The sequence below is a fragment of the Ranitomeya imitator genome, chromosome 6 (genome assembly GCF_032444005.1).
Source record: "Ranitomeya imitator isolate aRanImi1 chromosome 6, aRanImi1.pri, whole genome shotgun sequence".
Classification (NCBI taxonomy): domain Eukaryota; kingdom Metazoa; phylum Chordata; class Amphibia; order Anura; family Dendrobatidae; genus Ranitomeya; species Ranitomeya imitator.
This window is the reverse complement of record NC_091287.1, coordinates 352,580,918-352,603,690: the sequence shown is the minus strand read 5'-3', so window position 1 is coordinate 352,603,690 and position 22,773 is coordinate 352,580,918. Positions and strand designations below refer to the sequence as shown.

The 22,773-nt window shown below is 40.0% G+C and overlaps 1 protein-coding gene across 2 annotated transcripts in view; it reads right to left on the bottom strand.

The window, feature by feature from the left end:
- MBP (myelin basic protein) overlaps positions 1–22,773 on the bottom strand; it is a 282,046-nt gene that overhangs the window by 3,575 nt on the left and 255,698 nt on the right. For both annotated transcript variants that reach the window (XM_069730949.1, XM_069730950.1), the window contains exons 5-8: positions 12,890–13,030; positions 12,635–12,670; positions 10,993–11,022; positions 7,068–7,196 (exon numbers count right to left, since the gene is read on the bottom strand). In XM_069730949.1, the coding sequence (XP_069587050.1) occupies positions 7,068–7,196; positions 10,993–11,022; positions 12,635–12,670; positions 12,890–13,030 (336 nt within the window). The remainder of the gene's footprint in view (positions 1–7,067; positions 7,197–10,992; positions 11,023–12,634; positions 12,671–12,889; positions 13,031–22,773) is intronic.

The following is a 22,773-nucleotide window of genomic DNA, read 5'->3' as shown; positions in this document are numbered from 1 at the left end:
ACCTTTGGTGCAGATAAAGGTGCCATGTAGCCCCTGCCTAAAGCATTCATAATGGAAACTGCATACATAAGTAAATAGATATCTTAGACCTGATGAGGCTATTTAACTTACTTGGAAAGTTCATCTCAGAATTGCTGTAGGATCCCTCTGAACCTATCCTGATTGATAAGATCCTCAATGTCCCTCCTCCATGCTGTAGTTTCACACTGCTCAGTACAAGCTGCAGGTGGGTGGAGACTAAATACACTTGTACTCATGAGTTCTCTCACTCTTTAACTGGATTAATAAAATACCTAATTTAATATCAGAATTGCATTCACAGCCTGATATTTCAAAGTGAGTACATCAGGGCTACGACATCCATTTAATGATGAAGGCAGTTCGTTTTGTGAAATCTGGTGACGGATCAGCTGGGCACGCTCCAGCTTCAGAGCAGCGCTTACAGACAGTGTGCTCCCTGCTTAGGAGATTGGCCACCACTGACAGACTGAATCGAATAAGCAATAAACAACGGCATTAAAAATCCCCTGGGAACAGAGAGAATTTCTAATGAGTGGTAAATTGCACATTTATTTGTTTTCACAAGCAGTTTGCAAATTTACTCACTATTTTTGACAGCCAAAAAGGAGACAGCAAGGACAGAATGACTGTTCATACCAAGCACAGGCGCATGGTGCACCCTTGGAGCGGCCAAACTTGCACCTTACCACCTACCTTGATTGACAGTTCTGAATTTATCGAGGGAGAGTAGGGAGGAGATAGGTGGAAAACAAGTAGATGGAAAGGTGCAGTTCATTGTTTGGCCACGTCAAGGGTGCACCGAGCGTCTATGCTTGGTTTGAGCAGTCATAGTATGCTGACAGAGTCCCCATTCCTGCACTTTTCTTCACTCTCAGGTGCCATCACCAAACATTTAATACATGGAATAATGTTCAAGAATTGTAATACAATTCAGCAGTGGTTCTATAACATTAATGTCATGATTTTCCGTTATTTCCATACTGACTATGGATTATCTGCAGTTTATACAGTTTAATATAATAAGATTTATAGTCAAGTGTGTTTGAGCTTTACACAAAAAGAAAAACAATTTTTGATGTAATTTTCTTTGATTATAATGTTGCGTTGCTCGGTGTTTGTGAATATTCATGTGATAAATTGACCATTTTGCCACATTTAGGTTGCACTCGCTCAATTTGCATTGAATACATCATTACACGTCGATGCTGAGAAAACTCAATTAGGCGTTCTAATGAATAATCATAATATCTTTTCCTTACAAAACTTTGTTATTTCCTTTTTTTTCTGCTGCACTCCTACTGGGTCATAGATAGTATCGCAATGTGTCCAAGTGGTGTGAAGGTTGTGCGAATAATGAGGCTTTTATGTTCCATCTTTATACTAATGACTGATATTTTTACTTACAGTATTTACGGCATCGGAACATTTATTTTTACTAAATGTAAAGTGTAATTTCATGAGCAGCATATACAGAGGAGGCTGTTTGCCATTCTATGGTAGAGAATAATGTTACAAAAGTATAATGTACAGGAACTAGTAATAAACCCCTTATGATGGCGAAATTTGTTGCAGACGATTCTGTGACTATCCTGTCCCATCCACGTGCTTGTCTCCAAAACAACCCGCATCCAGGCAAATAAAAAGGTATGTGCACATTAAGTATTTGTTGCAGACATTTCTGCAGCAAAAAAAGTGTCTATTGGCAGGAAAATACTGCATAAAAGCATACGTGTTTTGCCGTGTTTCTGATGCGTTTTTTTCGCATTCATTAAAATGGGTGAAAAAAGCTGCAAATATGCTGGAAGAATTGACATGCTGCAAATATGAAAACTGCTTCAAATCTGCAAGGAAAAACTTGGCTAACATGTTCATGAAATTTCAGAAATTACTTTACTACTATTACTTTTAGAGATTAGTTTACTGGGACAACATGATGCATTTTTGTGGCAAAAAAAGTGCATAAAAAAGCAGCAAAAATGCAACATGTGAATATACCCAAATCAAGTTTCAATGGCAGAAATATCTACAATAAAATCTGCCATATTCATCTACTTTGGGTAAAATATTAGACAAAATATATAATTTTACTATTAATCCCTAAATCACTATAGGACCAGTCAGACTCAGTTCCAGTGACTATTTTCTTAGACTTAAGGTACCGTTACACTAAACGACTTACCAACGATCACGACCAGCGATACGACCTGGCCGTGATCGTTGGTAAGTCGTTGTGTGGTCGCTGGGGAGCTGTCACACAGACAGCTCTCTCCAGCAAGCAACGATCAGGGGAACGAGTTCGGCATCGTTGAAACTGTCTTCAACGATGCCGAAGTCCCCGGGTAACCAGGGTAAATATCGGGTTATTAAGTGCAGGGACGCGCTTAGTAACCCGATATTTACCCTGGTTACCATTGTAAAAGTAAAAAAAAAAAACAGTACATACTCACATTCTGATGTCTGTCACGTCCCCCGGCGTCAGCTTCCCGCACTGACTGTGTCAGCACCAGCCGTAAAGCAGAGCACAGCGGTGATGTCACCGCTGTTCTCTGATTTACGGCCGACGCTGACAGTCAGTGCAGGGAAGCTGACGGCGGGGGACGTGACAGACATCGGAATGTGAGTATGTACTGCTTTTTTTTTTTTCACTTTTACAATTGTAACCAGGGTAAATATTGGGTTACTAAGCGCGGCCCTGCGCTTAGTAACCCGATGTTTACCCTAGTTACCAGTAAACACATCGCTGGATCGGCGTCACACACGCCGATTCAGCGATGACAGCGGGTGATCAGCGACCAAAAACAGGTCCTGATCATTCCCCAGCGACCAATGATCTCCCAGCAGGGGCCTGATCGTTGGTCGCTGTCACACATAACGATTTCGTTAACGATATCGTTGCTACGTCACAAAAAGCGTGACGTTGCATCGATATCGTTAACGAAATCGTTATGTGTGAAGGTACCTTAAGGTTGCAGTCAGACGGCCTTATAAATTGGACTGCAATGCTCAGTCTGTTCGGTGACTTTCCTGGCCTGAGAGTAACAGCTTCATATATTTACATGCAGCTGTCACGTTCGGTTAAGAAGAGCTGCCAGCCAGTCCGAGCACTGCGTTCCGATTTTGGTCCAACTGAGCCCTAATAGAGGTTTGGGACAATTTAATGATTGAATTACTTAAGATCATATTGTCCTAACCCTATGTCTAATGTCAAGAAAGATGGAAAACTGTGAAATCATTCAGTCTAAAGGGGCATTCACATTGTAAGATAATTGTGAACGAGAATTGTTAAAAATACTAATTTCACCATTATCTTGACGTGTGAACAGGCTGAATATCCACCAATGAAAGAGCAAAACCCTCGCTCATCGGGTGAAATGATCTTTTGCAAAACGCACAAAAAAAATCATCGTTCTCCTCAGTGTACTATCCTGTGTAAAGAGGACTCGTACTGCCCAGAATCATGGCAGCCTATGCACACTGAGTGATCTAGTATAGGTGCGGAACGTTTGCTTTGGTCTGCCTACGTAGAGCGCTGATCGGTAAAACTTTACTGATCGATGGTCGTATCATGGTCCATGTAAACACATATAGAGGCATACCATGTCTCCAACTGTTCCACACTGAGCAGGATTGTCCTGCAAAACAGGATACAAAGTGGATGGGCTCACATAAATGTGCAAGAAGGAGGCCATTCCGTGGATGTTTTATGAGTGTTCCCAGGTGGATGAGGGTTGGTACTCAGAAGTTAATATGGATGCACATGTTGGGAGGTATCAGGTATGCATAACAAAATGTCACCATCACATTTGGATGTTCACTGTATTTATAGAAAGTTTGCATTTTTGTTTTGAAACTCCATTTAGATTATACAGAGGAAAATATTCCCTGAATTTGCTCTCCATATATTATTTTTTGAGAATATAAATTCCCAGAGGGTAGGAACTGTGTGCTAGAGCCAAGCCATAAAAAAGGACTTAGGGACAACAGATTACATTGGCAAAGAACACTTTCAACACTAAGCCAAACCGATCTTGGCAGTCCTGAATGATAATTCTATACCATCTGTACACATTTCCATTTAAAACAGAATCCTTTTATCTAGATACAGTGAAGAACACAAAGGCAGTATTTAGCAATTTAATAGCAATCAAGTTGTCAATATGAAACTTGGATCAAAAAAGGTATGGACAACATATGGTGGCTGATGAGAAAATGATGAAAGACTGCCATTATGGCTGTTTACTAGAGCACTTCACACATCAATGTTTAAAGGGAATCTATTGCCAGGTATTTGTCAACTAATCTGAGAGCAACCTCATGTAGAGGCAGAGGTGTTGATTCCAGGGATGTGTCACTTACTACGCTGTTTGCTGTAGTTTTGATAAAATCACTGTTTTATCAGCAGGAGATTATCTCTAGAGGACTAGTTGTCTAGTGCCATGTAGTCCTCCTGCTCGTTATAACCCCACCCCATCACTGATTGGCAGTTTTCAGTTAATGTACAGTGTGTACAAGAAGCTGCCAATTGATGATGTGGGTGGGGTTACACACAGCTCATCAATCAGAGAACTGCTAGATCTGCAGCAGATAACTGTGATTTTCTTCTTGACAATAGCCCATAGATTCTCTATGGGGTTAAGGTCAGGTGAGTTTGCTGGCCAATCAAGCAAAGTTATGCTGTTGTTTTTAAACCAGGTATTGGCACTTTTGGCAGTGTGGACAGGTGCCAAGTCCTGCTGGAGAATGAAATTTCCATCTCCAAAAAGCTTGTCGGCAGAGGGAAGCATGAAGTGCTCTAAAATTTCCTGGTAGACCTACACCAGCAGATGACATGGCTTCACAAACCATCACTGACTGTGAAAACTTCACACTAGACCTCAAGCAGCTTGGATTGTGGCCTCTCTAGTCTTCCTCCAGATTCTGGGACCTTGATTTCCAAATGAAATGCAAAATGTACATACATCTGAAAACAACACCTTGGACCACTAAGAAACAGTCCAGTTCTTTTTCTCCTTGGCCCAGATAAGACTCTTCTGGCGCTGTCTATTGGTCATGAGTGGCTTGACACAAGGCATGCAACACAGCTTCTTTAGCAATGATCTTTTGTGGCTTACCCTCTTTGTGGAGTGTGTCAATGACTGCCTTCTGGACATATGTCAAGTCAGCAGTCTTCCCCATGATTGTGGAGCCTACTGAAACAGACTAAGGGACCTTTTACATGCTTAAGAAGCCTTTTCAGGTGGTTTTTGTTAATTATTCTAATTTACTGAGATAATGACTTTTGGGTTTTCATTGGCTGTAAGCCAGAATCATCAACATTAACAGAAATAAACACTTGAAATAGATCACTCTGTTTGTAATGATTCTGATAATGTGTGCAAAACTGTAAAGCGCTGCGGAATATGTTAGCGCTATATAAAAATAAAGATTATTATTATTATATAATATATGAGTTTCATATCTATGTATTATTTGAACATATTGTAATTAAGAAAGTTTAAAGAATTTTATACGTTTTTTGTCTGCAAATTTAAAGCAGCTAAGAAGGCAGTGTTCTTCATTTATGGCAGCTTTGTTCTAAAATACTAGTGCCGCTATTGTTCTCCAACAGGTACACTAAGATAAAGTAGCAGTGTCGCAGAATGTCCCCAGGTATAAATATCAACCTGTCCAGGTGCCGAATAACAAGATAAAAAATAGAAAGCCATCATTCTCATCACAGTATGTACAGCAGTAAAAATATCTTGTTTAAGGACATTACAAGCAGGAAGAAAATAATTTGCTTGGAACATAAGGTTCAACAGCAACAACCTGTCCTTAAGGGTACATGTGAACTGGAGTGAGTTTGCCACTATTAAATGTATGTGCCATTGCAGCCCCTTCAATCAGGTGTTTAGTGAGGGTGCTGGGAGTCAGATCCTCACTAGTAGGTTCCTGAAATCCCCTTTGATATTAGAGCTTACATATTATTTAAAAATGTTGCCCTTCAATGAGTTAAACTTTGGGGAAAAATTATGGTAATTTGTCTAAGGCTGGTTTCAGACTTGCATACAGGAGGGCTGCGGAGGGCTGCGGAGGGCAGCGTACTTCCCCCCTTCTTCCTCCCTGAAACCCGTCTACGCTCTGCCTACTTCTCCTTGCGTCATGCGTTGCCCTGCGTACCTATCTTTAACATTGGGAATGCAGGGACTTGCGTGGTATGCGGATGCCTCTGCATGCGCAGTTTTGATGCTGCGCCGACCGCAACAAAATGCAACATGTTGCGTTCGTCACAGTGTCAAAACTGCACATGTGGAGGCATCCGCATACTATGCACATCCCTGTGTACCCAATGTTAAAGATAGGTACGCAGGGCAACACAGGATGCAAGGAGAAGTAGGTGGAGCGTAGGTGTGGTTTCAGGGAGGCAGAAGGGAGGAAGTACGCTGCCATCCACAGCCCTCCTGTATGCAAGTCTGAAACCAGCCTTAGACATGCAAATGAACCATTCACAAAGTAGTCAAGAGTAAAAATGGCCAAAAACCTTCAACAGCTGTCAGCCGCACACTATCCAAAGCCCTTACAAACACATGTACTTCATACTGAATGAGTTGATTTTACAAGATCTTTGTGAACTAAACCATTCTACACCTTATTATTATTATTATCTTGAATCCTGCCAGTCTAGAGGATATTGTCTCTCTCACTGGTAGATCTGCCCATCTATGTATTTCATGGTTGGTTTTTCATCTAAATGGCTGGTATGTAATACTACTGAACCCTGCAGGAGAAAAGTGTGGCCAAGTGTTGTATCAAACAGCAATCCCTGCACATGTTGAGGCTGTCAAAGAGCTGCAAGGCATACAGCCGCGGGGACACGAACATATTATTCAAGCTCGCTGAAGATACTCTGTTAGCACCCAAGCATGCGCGGATAACACCTTATCCGAGCACGTTCGCTCATCACTAGTTGTCTTGATAAAACTACCCCTACATTGACTACATTGACTAAATTAAAGACTTAGTTTTATATACAATGTATTTTAAGTAATGCAGAATATTTATGTTACCAGGTTAAAGATCCTTGACAGAGTTCCTTGGCCATCTCTGTGCGCATCCTTGTATCCCTTGTAGGATTTGTGGTGCTCGAAGAACCTGGGACTGGATCCTCCATAGCAGCTCTTGTGCCCCTCACCTCCCTACAGGAAAATAAATGGTTACAACATAATCTTGATACAAAGAAATCCATAACTAGATCATTCTTATGAGACAAGTAAACCGTACTGTGCACATGACAGAATGGAATAATGAAGGCAAACTGAGCTTAGGCACTTCATCCCCTAAAAGAAAAATAAGCAAAAACAACATCATCTACGTACCCCGTGGAGTGTCACTGAAATGTTGGCACTCATGGAAATGCCTTCCATATTTAATAGTAATATCATCATGTAGAATACTGATTCTTCTAAATAGATGCGTCTGCTAAATAGACCATGACAAGCTTTCTTCAAGAAAGAATTGTATTGTGATCAAAGTAAATTAGATGGTAACTGAATTAAATATATGCTCATGAGTCAAACAACGGACATCAAAAGATCATCTACTGTGCATGGAGGAGGCCTTCAGCATCCAGGAAAATGGACTTTCTCTGCCGTTTTCATCTTTGATTTGTAGCCTTTTATCTAACAGTTTTAAATTTGCTAGAAAGCTCCAGGCTGGTAAGGCATAAAGCCTAAAAGTTTATAGAAACACAAGAGAATACAGAGGGCAGCATCCTCATTTTATTATAGTATCTCCCAACGTCTTGATCCATCCCAAGCAAGTATGTGTATTCTCCCTGCTGCACTACTGTAGGCAAAATCTGGCATTACACAATGCCCATTACCAAGTTGTCTATGTAACACATATTTGGTCATCCAAAGAAAACAATACTCTTGAAACCTGCTCTTAGTCAGTGGAAGGCCGTTATGAACTTGGGGGGGGAGGTGGGGGGGGGGTTAACCGCCAGTTCATTCAGATTGTACTGAGAAGAAAGTGCTTGAAATGGATTTTCTAAATCTATACTAGGAGCTACTTTGGTTGTCTATTACAGGGGTCCCCAACTCCAGTCCTCAAGGCCCACCAACAGGTCATGTTTTCAGGATTTCCTTTGCATTGCACAGGTGATGCAATTATTACCTGGGCAAGACTAAGGAAATCCTGAAAACATGGCATGTTGGTGGGCCTTGAGGACTGGAGTTGGGGACCCCTGGTCTATTAGATTCAATGAGTCCATTAAAAAGAAAAGCACATGCCATTGTGACACCATACGGCATACATGGTAAAAATTACATAAGAAACTGAATTTTTTTTAAATTGCAAAAAAGATGTATATTAGATATTGCATCTTTGCATGTATTTTAGTGCATCTTTCATATCAATCTGTTTTCCTGTTTATATTTATAGTCCTGGATCTGAGACACCCTTCCACGTATAGCTCTAAAATGCTCTGTAACATTCAGCTTGTCAGGCTGAAGTGCTCAGAGCAGTGTAAATTACTACTTGACATTACCATTTTTTCACATTGTTCCATGTCACTCTCTACAAGGAAAAACATTACCCCCTAGATCCCAGTCTTAAGCGTCTCACGTAGCCAAATCAGATCTCACACTTTGCACTGAAGAGGGGCAATATACCCCAGAACACCGTGTCTGCAAATTGAGATTCTGGTTTGGCTTTCATCCTAAGTCATACTGCCAGGCTCGTTATTAGGGGTCGATATTGACTTGCAGGATTGCTGCATCTAATAGGTGGCACTACAGTTCCAGTCCTCTTCCTCTCTTAAGAGTCAATTTGCATATTTAATTTCCCAGAGGAGCATGCATGGAATATACCGTAAGTCTCCTCACTCTGACATGCCAGACCTGGCATGTCACTTTTCACAAGGAGAAACATTAATAATGAGGCTAAGGCCACGTTCACACGTTCAACATTTGGTGAGTATTTTACATCAGTATTTGCAAACCAAAATAAGGAGTGGAACAATCGGAGGAAAAGTATAATAGAAACACGACACCACATTTTATATTTTTTACCCACTCCTGATTTTGGCTTACAAATAGTAATGTAAAATACTGACCAAATACTGAACGTGTGAATGTTGCCTCAGACATGCACTGAGTTTAACGGAATGGTTTCATGGATCCATTAAAATAAAAAAGGTTTCATTAAACACTATGGGTCCGCAAGCTGACCCTTTTAAAAACAAACAGCACACAGATGAGAAAAACTGATGTGTGAATGTGCCCTATGTGGAAGCATCTTCATTGAACATTTACCAGATAAGAGTTTTTCACTTTCCGCTCTCCAATCTATGAAACATTACATGCGTGTGGACATGATTCAGATCTGTCAGCTGTTGTGGTGTGTACGTGCATTTCTCTATGCATTTGGCATTTAAAAGTGTGTCATTTATCCAGAAATGTCAAGGTGTTCAGATTAGTTTACCACTGAGAAATGGGCCTTCAGAACTCTGTGGATATTCAGGCTCTTTGTGCATAAGATCAGATACGTGACGTTCTCATCTCAAGTGTAATTTTATTTTTAAATCACCTTGATAGGAACAGAAAGACTAAAGACACAAGTAGAAATGTACACAGTCAGCGTAGAAATAGCAAATGCACAGGAGCAAATCCGACGTAGACAAGTCCTTGATTTTAATGGATCGGAATAGTTTGTGCATTGACTTTTACAAAAGCATGGAAATGGAACGCTTCCTAGCACTTAGTTGATATTACATTTTCCGATTTATAGCATCTCTGCATTTTCAATATCAGAATGTCATGTGATGGTACTTGAACATGAAGTTTCGGTTATATCATAGAGCCTGATTGTGGTTATTACTTTGGAATACAAATCACCAGGCTAAAATGAGTCCGAGCCTCCTGTTCAACCAAAGTCAAGAGAATCTGAGCTCATGTACAAGGTCATGTAGCAGATACGTTTCCTAATACAGCCCCCAATGGGATCTTTGGGCCAATATTGCATCTTTCTATGCCTCCAATATTATGTGGATTCATACAGAGCTTGTGGCATGTTCCATTGTGCACCATATTATAGAGGACAATGCTATGGTGGTACACAAAGCATCTATGGCTCTGTAGGAAATCTTTGTGTCGCCATAATCAAAGTTGGAATCTTATAAGCCCTAATTTCCATTCTTTTTTACACCAAAATGTGGATATCTCCAGATGACTGGTGAAGAAAAAAATGATTTTGTTAACAGAGTACCGATGTAAGCTGGTACCTGTAACCATCAGCAGAGTATCTGGCCAGATATGGACAGTATCTCTTTAAAGGCGCTTTGAGGTTAGCGGATTCTGTGTTCTAAAGACCCTTTGAATATCGGATAATTAGCTGAAAAGCCATTGTTATCATTCTCTATTTTTCAACGTACCAAATTGTAATTAGAAATTACAGCGTAAGACCACTGATATAATATTCTCGTGTAAAAGCAATTTTCCAAAGTGAGAAATCCACCTAGAGTACATCCTACTGAGAGATAAATTACTGAACCTGTAAATCATGGTGATTAATTAACCCCCCACTCCACCCACATCCTAGAAAAGAAAAAGACCTAAATGAATAAAGAAAAGTTAATTTTCTTTCACCATATGCAAAAAAAAAAAAATGTAAAGCATGAAAAGAAGGAGAAAAGCAAGCAAAAGAAAAGCCAGCTTTGCCAGACATGCTTCTGACACAAGTGTTTTCTTACATCCGAGGACACTTCTTCTGTCATCCAGTTAATGAAGATGCAAGGGGCTAAAAGCTAAATTTTATTAAAGAAAGCAAAGCTTGAAAGCAACAGTGTGAGAGAACAGCAAGCAGAAAGTAAAACTGCTGTGAGGACAAAAAGAATTCTGGAAAAATAAGGAAAATAAGAGGAGCTTTGTGAGGAAGAATATTGGCCCAAGTGACCAAAAAAAGCTAGAGATGGAAAATATATTGATCACCTACCCAGCTAAATCTGGCGGGGAACAATCCTCTCTGCACATGGAAGAAACAGAAATGGTAACATGATCACTAAGATTCAACCTCGGCAATCAATCAAATATTATATTCCATCTCTTCACTCTATTCAAGGTACAAAAAGCCAAAAACAATGAAAGAGAAGCCATCGTGGCCACCACCAGTTCCATTGATTTAAGAGGGTTTTTTTTCAATGTTTTTACATATTTTACTTTTCAGTTGTCTTCATTTATGTTTTTCATTTATTTTGCTACTTGCCAAATAAAAATCTAGTATCTGGACTAAAGATTATAGTAAGGCACACATAAGTGCTATGCCTCGGAATTAATGCCACCTAAAACAATAAATGATTGGAATTTTGTTAAGAAAATGTGAAGGGACAACATCACACAAATAAAAGTTACGAGAGAACATTTTCTGACCATTGCCATGGAAACCTGGCACTCTTAAACAGGAAAGAAATACAATACAAAGTAAAGAATACACCGTAAACTGGAAGTTTAGAAAGGTCAGTGACCATCAGAATGGTAATCTGCTGTGCTGTTGTTAAGGCTGAAAAATGTCAGAAGTGCTTAAACCCTCGAAGGAGGAGACAGTCAGGACAGCCTCTTGTAAGGAGAGTCACTGGGGTTTGATAAGACGAACACTTAGCTGAGGTGTCAGACTGTTACATGACCCTGATTGTTATTTCACAGGTGTATGATGGTTATATGTTATCTTCATCCTTTTCTAATTGTTGAAGGGAAACTCATCAAAAAATAACTAGTTGTTTAAATCAGGCTTTTGTGTTACATCAATTTAAAAAAAAAAATAATTACATTTTATATTTCATATCACGATTGTTATTAAAACTTCCTACGTCATCGGCCATGTCCTTGCCTTTGATGCGGGCTCACATGCTGAGCCCGCATCTTTCCCCATACATAAGGCTAACTTAATCAGCCATCACGTGCTTCTAACAACCGCCAATTATTTGCTGCTGTCAGTCTCGATAGCGGCATTTAACATGTGCAGGCAGGAAGCACATAATTAATTCTGTGTTCTGCTGAAGACCCCTGTGCCTGTTATCATGATCTTCCTGTGAATGCCAGCCTGTGGCCGGCATTCATAGGAGATCGGGATTTTTGCTATGCATAGCAGCGCAGAAGCACTGCTATGTGTAGCACAGGCGATTGGATGATCGCAGCTTCAAGTCTCCTAAGGGGACTTTTAAATGCAATAAAAAGTTTAAAAAAAGGGAAAAAAAGCACAAAAGTTCAAATCACCCCCTTTTGCACTATTAAAAATAAAATTATATATATATATATATATATATATATATATATATATATATATATATATATATATATCACATATTTGGTATTACGGCATTCAGTAGTGTCCGATCTATCAAACTATAATTTTTTTTTTCATTTTATCAGTTTTATTTTTAATACAGATGCCTTTTTGGAAAAAAAAATACACGAAAATCTGATTTAAAAAACAGGCAAGTTTCTGATTGTCACTGCCCTTTAATTATAATCAGAAGCTAAGGTAGATGACTTGTATAACAGACAAAACTGCTGTATGACCGCTTACCACTTTTTAATAATTTATCATGATGATACTAATAGGTTATTTTCATAGTTACCTTTGGTTGAGAAGGGGGTGGTGTCCTGGGAGTCACCTGGAGGAAAGTAGAGATTGATAAATCTACCAGCAGAAAAATCTACATATACATTTGACATAAGCTTGAAGTTTTCAAAGTTTTCATTGGTAAATAGTAACCATTACATTTCTAGCATGTTTCTCCCATCTTGAGGACTTCTCCATAGGTTCTTAGTATTTTATCAAATGTCATTAAATGTGCTGTTTGTTAACAGCTTGTTTTCATGTAACAACTTACAATGTTCCTGAAGAAGTGGACAACGGGGTTGTCATCAACATGTCTGCCATGGGCATAGTAAGATCTCTGAGGGGAGGAAGAGAAGTAAGATCTCTGAGGGGAGGAAGAGTGGTGGTAGCTTGATCTGGACAGGTGGTAATCCTGAAGGAAAGAGCAAGACATACACAAAGTAATCAGATATTTATCAGTGTACAGTAATTCACATAGTTTAGTTTATTCGAAAAATACTAAAAAAATACTTTAGAAATTGATATAAACAGACTTTAATATAGCCTGTTTTCAAAAAGGAACAGGATATTGTACTCATTTATCAACCACATACCCATGTCACCTGTACCACTACATCTCTAGAATCCCTCCTTAATGTGGTAACAGCCAAAACTCCTATTCTTGCTCAGATTTATTTTCGTCATGAGTAATGCAACTCTCTATTAATCGATTTTCCCCTCACTAAGCTCTCCTTCCCCCCAATAATCTATCATGAATACAATATCTTTACTCACTTTTTTGTCCAACCACTTCACCGATGCCTCCACCTTGTGCCAGGTTGCCCAGTTATTTTAGAATGCAATTAAAAATGATCATTCTCACCCCCAAAGTTATCCAAGGTTCTGCACAGTCCTACATCTCTTCCCTCATCTCTACCATCTTACCGTTGCTCTTGATTCTTTCAATGATCTTAAGCTTACATCCTCCATAAATGGAATTTCCCATCTACAAGGTGATTTTTTTCTCTACCACATTCAATATCATCAGTTCCCTACATCCGTGGTTTTAAATAGGCCCTGAGTGGGTTGTTTGGGATTTACATTTCGATGACCATTCAAAATACTGTTAGTAATCAATATGAGATCGATTTGTTTCAAATTCTCAAAACCCCCACTGATCAACTGATATTTGCTCTGGCAGAGGCAGGGAGTAAGCAATGTATGTAGTGGAGCCCTGCATCTCCATACATTGTCTAGAGGCCACTATAAAATACTACAGTTTATCTCCCAATCACAGTCAATTGGTGGAGGTACTAGGTATCGACCCCCCTCTGATCTCATATTAATGACCTGTTGTTGTGAAAGTCCCAGACAACTGCTTCTATGTTATTCCTTAGAACCTGATGCCTTCATCCAGTATCTGTCACATCTTGTAGTTTATTGCACTTGATATTTGTACTGTACATATACATATATATAATGTTAATTATGGTACGTGTTTATGTAGCTCTATGTGTTTTATATTGTTTTTATAAAAAGAACAAGTAGTTTTAGCTCTTGTGTAATCCTTATTTCCCCATAGCTTGTAAACCACACATCAAGAAATACAAAAAAAAATAGTTGAGAAAAAGGACAGTATGTAAAAATATATTAATGCCCAGAGGAAAAAAAGTGAAGCCAGCAAACACCAATAAAACTGGTATTACTGGAACCCGGTGTCATATATCCTGTGGGACTGGAGGAGATGTCAACAGGTCCTACTATAAGCGAGTACATTTTATCTCATAGGTTGACCTCAATCAATTTGTGTCTTTTTTCAAGCTAAAAGAGGACCTTTCATTCTATTTTTAAATTTAAACTGAGTACCTCCTCCAATTTCCACTGTTCCTCAGATTCTGAAACAGTTTTTCTTTTTCTCATGTGCCCCTCAGTTCCAAAGTTATGCCCCCGGAAATACAGATGCAAATATTCTCTTCAACCAACTGAACGTATACCACAGAATTACTCTGCTGGCGCATGCCAATCACAACATGGTTGCAACCACAGAGCAGATCTTTTGTAGACGCCCATTTGGTTGTGAGAAAAATTTGCACCTTTATTACAGGGAGAGTGAATAAGAGGGGCACAGATGAAAAAGAAAAACTGTTCTGGAATGAGTGGGGCAGCACAGATTAGAGGAGGTACTCAGTTTAAATAAGAAAACCTAGTTTATCTATGAGAGTTAATTACTGAGCATGGTGGCTTGTTTTCTCAGGGGTAAGTACTGCAGTTTTGTAGTATTGATGCCTAGGGTTCTATGCAAACTAGGATTTATTCTTCTAGTGTTTGTGTAAGTTTTTCTTCTGGATTATCTGGTTTTCTTCAAAAGTACAAACATTCATAAAGGGAACCTGTCAGCTACTTCATGCTGATCTTTCCCAAATCAGCACGCAATACTGACAGAGGCGCCGATTTCAAGTGTGTCTGTTGTACATGAATAGAGATGAGCGAATATCTTCGGCTCCCTCCTTATTCGGCAAGCTATAGAGCTTACCGAACAAGCTGTCGCGGGAATCCTGCTCATCAGCTGTTCGGCTCCACAGCTGCATGTGTCGCGGCTGTGTGACATTCTTGAATGGAGAACCCAACAAACAGCTTTGGCCAAAATTAGCGCTAATTCATTCCAGTGAACTGGGGGCCGGTGTATTCATGAACTGTGGCACCACCCACCTTGCTGCACATAGGTGGATTTCTCACTATACAAATTGTTAGGAAGAAACTGTGGACTCACAGTAGGATGGCGCAGGCGGGCAGGTTACTGTTCATGAATACGAAGGACTCCTGTGCAAACTTTGTTTATTCATATGTAATAAAGCATTGAAATCAGTGAGCCCATCACTATGTATGCTACTGAGGGGGCATGGAGTGGGCAGCAGCTTCTCCTTTGGCAGTTGGATGTCAAATAGAATAATGTTTGATCGATTCCTAAAGAATTAATATATGTAAAAAACAGAGTGCCCTAAAACATTCACAAAGTAACCGCATGACGATGTACCTTGTGTTCATTGGGTGTTCCACACTCTGACATGATTACTTGGAAATACTGAACAATGGATGCTTCTATGCAATTATGCCTTCTTTTAATACTTTGTCAGTACCATTCTTTAAAACGTCTTTAAAATGTAGAGCTAAAGGATTTGTAGTATTATACCAGATAATGACATATTCACAGTCTTCAATACTGTAAACCAGGAGAATTTAAAAGGACTCGTGTCTATAGATGAAAGCCTTCCCCAAATGATAAGAATATATATATAATTATACTTTTTAGCCTAATTGTATTCAGAATGCGTGTTCTACAGTTAAGTCCATATATATTTGGACAGAGACAACATTTTTCTAATTTTGGTTATAGACATTACCACAATGAATTTTAAACAAAACAATTCAGATGCAGTTGAAGTTCAGACTTTCAGCTATCATTTGAGGGTATCCACATTAAAATTGGATGAAGGGTTTAGGAGTTTCAGCTCCTTAACATGTGCCACCCTGTTTTTAAAGGGACCAAAAGTAATTGGACAGATTCAATCATTTTAAATACAATGTTCATTTTTAGTACTTGGTTGAAAACCTTTTGTTGGCAATAACTGCCTGAAGTCTTGAATTCATGGACATCACTAGACGCTGTGTTTCCTCCTTTTTGATGCTCTGCCAGACCTTCACTGCGGTGGTTTTCAGTTGCTCTATGTTTGTGGGCCTTTCTGTCTGAAGTTTAGTCTTTAACAAGTGAAATGCATGCTCAATTGGGTTGAGATCAGGTGACTGACTTGGCCATTCAAGAATATTCCACTTCTTTGCTTTAATAAACTCCTGGGTTGCTTTGGTTCTATGTTTTGGGTCATTGTCCATATGTAGTATGAAACGACGACCAATCAGTTTGGCTGCATTTGGGTGGATCTGAGCACACAGTATGTCTCTGAATACCTCAGAATTCATTCGGCTGCTTCTGTCCTGTGTCACCTCATCAATAAACACTAGTGACCCAGTGCCACTGGCAGCCATGCATGCCCAAGCCATCACACTGCCTCCGCCGTGTTTTACAGGTGATATGGTATGCTTTGGATCATGAGCTGTACCATGCCTTCGCCATACTTTTCTCTTTCTATCAATCTGGTAGAGGTTGATCTTGGTTTCATCTGTCCAAAGAATGTTCTTCCAGAACTGTGCTGGCTTTTTTAGATGTTTTTAGCAAAGTGCAGTCTAGCCTTTTTATTCTTGATGCATATGAGTGGCTTGCACCGTGCAGTGAACCCTCTGTATTTACTTTCATGCAGTCTTCTCTTTATGGTAGATTTGGATATTGATACGCCGACCTCCTGGAGAGTGTTGCTCACTTGGTTGGCTGTTGTGAAGGGGTTTCTCTTCACCATGGAGATTATTCTGCGATCATCCACCACTGTTGTCTTCCGTGGGCGCCCAGGTCTTTTTGCATTGATGAGTTCACCAGTGCTTTCTTTCTTTCTCAGGATCTACCAAACTGTAGATTTTGCCACTCCTAATATTGTAGCAATTTCTCAGATGGGTTTTTTCTGTTTTCGCAGCTTAAGGATGGCTTGTTTCGCCTGCATGGAGAGCTCCTTTGACCGCATGTTTACTTCACAGTAAAACCTTCCAAATGCAAGCATCACACCTCAAATCAACTCCAGGCCTTTTATCTGCTTAATTGAGAATGACATAATGAAGGGATTGCCCACACCTGCCCATGAAATAGCCTTGGAGTCAATTGTCCAATTACTTTTGGTACCTTTAAAAACATGGTGGCACATGTTAAGGAGCTGAAACTCCTAAACCCTTCACCCAATTTTAATGTGGATACCCTCAAATGAAAGCTGAAAGTCTGAACTTCAACTGCATCTGAATTGTTTTGTTTAAAATTCATTGTGGTAATGTCTATAGCCAAAATTAGAAAAATGTTGTCTCTGTCCAAATATATATGGACCTAACTGTATATTATACAGCCGTCAGATGTTCTCGCATCTTACAATAACACTATCATGTAAGATGTAAATATGGCAATGGACGGGTATAATTGGTTTTTAACCTGTCACCAGGTCCTATATAAACCAAATACACCAACTTTATGTAATCTTGGAAAGTCCTCCAGCAATTTGTTCATAAGTGTCCAGTTCCCCACATATCTAAGAATATACTTTATACAGTCGTAACGCGTGGTTTGCTGATTGAAGGAGTCCAGTCTGATGGGAGTCACAGGTCTGTGCTTGGAGCCATCTTTATCCCCACAATCTCCTGTCCTCCTGCCTTGAAAGATGTGGCTGATGACTCCACCTCAACCACAGTCTGATCAACTCTCGCGCCTGCACAGTTGAGAACAGGAGCAGCGTAGGCGCAACAATTAGCGGATGACATGAAACATCAGTCACATCAATCAAGGCAAGAGGGCTGGCTATTGCGGGGATAGAGGAGGCTCCCAGTACAGACCAGCAACAGCCATCACACCAGACCTGGGTCCTGTGACCCCACCGTTCACGCACTAGACCGCTGAAAAACACACAGCTTGTATCTGATCAGCCCAGAGTATGGATAGACTTTAATCTTTCCTCCAGGCCATGTACATAGGAGCTGTGATGCCATATTTGATCTGTGGAGATGCTCTCTTTTCGGAGGTCTAGTAAGCTATCGGTAGAGGTCTTAAGACTTGGACTCCACCAATCTGCAATGACTGCTAAATCTGAAAAGTCAATGAAAAAGTTAGTTACTCTTTAGCATTGTATTGGGGTTTTCAGTAGTTGGTTGTAGCTAGGGGAAAGGCAGAGGGGTGGCAACAAGCTAACAGGAGTTTTGGATACAAGTCTAGGGCAACAAACAGTAGTTTTGTCCCAGGTGAAAAAACACATAGTTCTGGTCTAACATATATAGAAAAGCTCTATGCAACAGTGCAAACAACACGTTTCTCTGTGACAACCCTGAATAATGTATGTTTTTAAGCAAATGGAGCATACAAGAACCATTATATACTCCTCTTAAGTAGTGTGATACATTTCTGGTAGCAGAAATGTAAATCTGTGTTATAAATTATGCAAATTTCTGCAGTAAATAATAACAAATCTGCCTGGCTGCTGCTGGAAGCCCTGCTCACTTCGGCGAGTCCTGACATCCATCTAAAAAAGTGACAAGAATGTCATAAAAAGTAAAAAAAAAAATTGCATGGGCCACAATTTGTAACTTTTTTTCTGCCAGAAAGCTTTCATGCAGTCAATAAATGACACAATATGTCACTTAGATCTTCCAGTTCCTCATAGGCACCATCGGAAAATCCATACTGAAATCTCTAACACGATACGTCATATTCAGCGGCACATTTCACCCACTAAAGTGATTGAAGTTCCTAGTAAAATCCCCCAATCTGCCTAAGGATCATTTTTCATAGTTTATAAATGGGGTTTACATTGTACTAACCTTAAAAAAAAAAAAAGTATATTTCATTGCAGTCTGCCAGCAGATAACGACTGTTCAAACCAAGCAAAAGTCTCTCGGTACACCCTTGGTGTAGCTGAGCATCTCAGTGCACCTTCCCGCCTACTAGTTTACTAGTTTACCTTTTATATCTGCCCTTCACTTACTTGATTGATATCTGAGGCTTTCCAGAAGCCAAAGAAGGGCAGAGGCAGATAGGAATAAAGAAGTAGATGGGAAGGTGCACTTGAGCGCTCAGCCACACCAAGGGTGCACTGGAGCGCTCAGCCACACCAAGGGTGCACTGTGAGCATTCGCTTGGTTTGAACAGTCATTTTCTGCTGACAGACTCTCTTCAGCCTGGAAGTTATTAGATCTAGTAATTTAAAACTAATAGCGGTCATTAACATTGCAGTTAATCTATCCAATGGCTTCTTGGGGAACCTGAATATCAGAGCTGCAGTGTAAGGCATAAGGGACAAATAAAGCATTTCTATCTTTCTAAAGCTGACCTAAAGTCGTTAGCTAGTAATTACTGATAGTAGAGACATGCATACACTTGTAAGCTGCATGTGAGCACATTTTAGCAGATTGACAAGCTTGTTATGTAGAAAACTGTAGTGTTTTTGAACTGAGAAATCTGTTTCATTACTCCCCCCTTGGTGTCAGGAACGTTGAGGTGACATTGGTGCCTTATTTGCGAAGCTCCAGCCTGATGTATCGGTGCCAATATTGCTGGGACCTTTTGCATTAAATGACTGTAAATTGAATGATAGACGGCGTATTTGCTTTATTTTAACTTATGAATTAATGGTGTCGCTTATTGACATTTGCACAACTATCATATATTACAGCCACGGAGGGAGAATTACACGCCAGTGACAGATCTGTCCTTTCGGTGCTGTTCTAATGTCACCTTTTGTCACCGAGATGTGGGTTACAGAGATTAAAAGCAAGAAGCGTTTCAAAGAGAACGGGACCGGTGTTAATAAGCGCCATTATCTACTTAGAAGGGTGACCCGAAGGTTGAACTTCCTCGGGAGATATCTATCTGGAATGTGCAATTAATTAAAGTTGTGATCGCTGAAATGCAATTTCTCTGACAAGATCGTCACCGTGTACAGCAACATTACCGGCCATTCTGACAAATCCATTTCTGCAGAGCAATTGGGAACAATATCTATGGCTATAAAATGTTATTGATATATCAATAGTACATCCAATGTGTGCCGTCCATTATCAGTTCTCTCCCACACCCGTATGCCCGCTATATGTGCTTACCACTCGTGGGAGATTTTCTAGAAGCAGGCAGGTGTAAACTGTGTGTGGACGTAATATAATGTTACCACAGTATATTGGAAAATTAGCATCATTCTGTTACTTACAGCCTAAAACAAAAATTTTTTAAAAATACAGAATTATCAAAGAAAAAATAAATTACGTTATCTACTCTGTTCAAGATACTGGCACATCAAGTAGATTGAATTATTTTTTACAATAAAGCCATTAAAGAGTTTTTCAAAGATTAGACAAACACAGCATCTTTTAGATACAGTGCCACTCTTGACAAGGGTAATGTCTGGTACTGCAATTCAGTAATATAAAAAGTGAATGGAGCGAAGCTGCAATACCATGAATAACCAATGATCATGGGTGGCGCAGTTTCTGAAAGAAAGCAGCCATGTGTTCATAATCTAAGACAACCCCTTTAAGGGTGCTGCCAGAGGCTTTAAATGGCATCAGTAGGATCAACCATCCTAGGCTATTTACATGGGCATGTAGGTCATAGAAAGTTGAATAAAATAACACCTTGAGATCTGTAATCCGATGTCTTATTCCAGAAATATCCATGTTTTTCTCATATGGAAATCAGATGATAAGGACTATGGTCGGGACACTGATCTCCCTGAGAATCTGCCTCCAGAGATTATTTTACATGAAAGGAGGCGTTCCCAGTGTGAGACATGTAGATCAGGAAAGCGGACTGTCAGTCATTGCATGTCTCACACTGGTAATGCCTCCTTTCATATAAACTAAGCTCTGGAGGCAGATTCTCATAGAGATCTATGTACAGCCCAGAGATCTTAACAGCTCGTTTACATATAAGAGAAACATGGATATCTTTGAAACAAGACACCAGATCACTGATATCAAGGTATCATTTAATTCAATTCTCTATAGTCTACATTCCTATTATATAGACAGCTTAGATATATGCTGATCCTACAGAAAAATGCTGTTGGGCTGTCTAGAGCTTACTACCTGCTCACACTTTTGATGAAGTTCATTTGCATGGCAGTAAGGGCTAATGCTCAAAATCCTACCGTGGCTTGTTGTATGGACCAGTCAAGGTGCCCGAGCTGAACCCATAGGTTTCTGTGTCTCAGACATCCGGCAGTTTGACTATTAAATTAAATCTGGATTCCGTGCCTCTACTTTGTCATCAGTTATGTCCAGTTTGGGAATAAAACAAATTGGGCCGATGCAAATTATTTCTTCCATTTGTTATTTTATACGAGGCATAAAGCACTTTTTTTTCTGAGGGATTTTATGGAAATACAAATGAAAAAAGTGCCATATCTAGATATTATTCAATGGAGGTATTCTTTACTGGTGACAGTATTGAGATGGACACAGTCTCTGTAGGAAGGAGATATATGGAAGTACCAGCTGGTGGTATACATGTAGCAATGGTTCCATACTGTGATGCTCCATGGATCAATGCTATATGGAAGTACCATCTGGTGGCATACATGTAACAATGGTTCCATACTGTGATGGTCCATGGATCTAGGCCATATGGAAGTACCAGCTGGTGGCATACATGTAGCAATAGTTCCATACTGTGGAGCTCCATGGATCAATGCCATATGGAAGTACCATCTGGTGGCATACATGTAGCAATGGTTCCATACTGTAATGCTCCATGGATCTAGGCCATATGGAAGTACCATCTGGTGGCATACATGTAGCAATAGTACCATACTGTGGAGCTCCATGGATCAATGCCATATGGAAGTACCATCTGGTGGCATACATATAGCAATGGTTCCATACTGTGGAGCTCCATGGATCTAGGCCATATGGAAGTACTAGCTGGTGGCATACATGTAGCAATAGTTCCATACTGTGGAGCTCCATGGATCTAGGCCATATGGAAGTACTAGCTGGTGGCATACATGTAGCAATGGTTCCATACTGTAATGCTCCATGGATCTAGGCCATATGGAAGTACCATCTGGTGGCATACATGTAGCAATAGTACCATACTGTGGAGCTCCATGGATCAATGCCATATGGAAGTACCATCTGGTGACATACATATAGCAATGGTTCCATACTGTGGAGCTCCAGGGATCTAGGCCATATGGAAGTACTAGCTGGTGGCATACATGTAGCAATAGTTCCATACTGTGGAGCTCCATGGATCTAGGCCATATGGAAGTACTAGCTGGTGGCATACATGTAGCAATGGTTCCATACTGTGATGCTCCATGGATGAATGTTATATGGAAGTACCAGCTGGTGGCATACATGTAGCAATGGTTCCATACCCTGGAGCTCCAGGGATCTAGGCCATATGGAAGTACTAGCTGGTGGCATACATGTAGCAATGGTTCCATACTGTGATGCTCCAGGGATCTAGGCCATATGGAAGTACTAGCTGGTGGCATACATGTAGCAATGGTTCCATACTGTGATGCTCCATGGATGAATGCTATA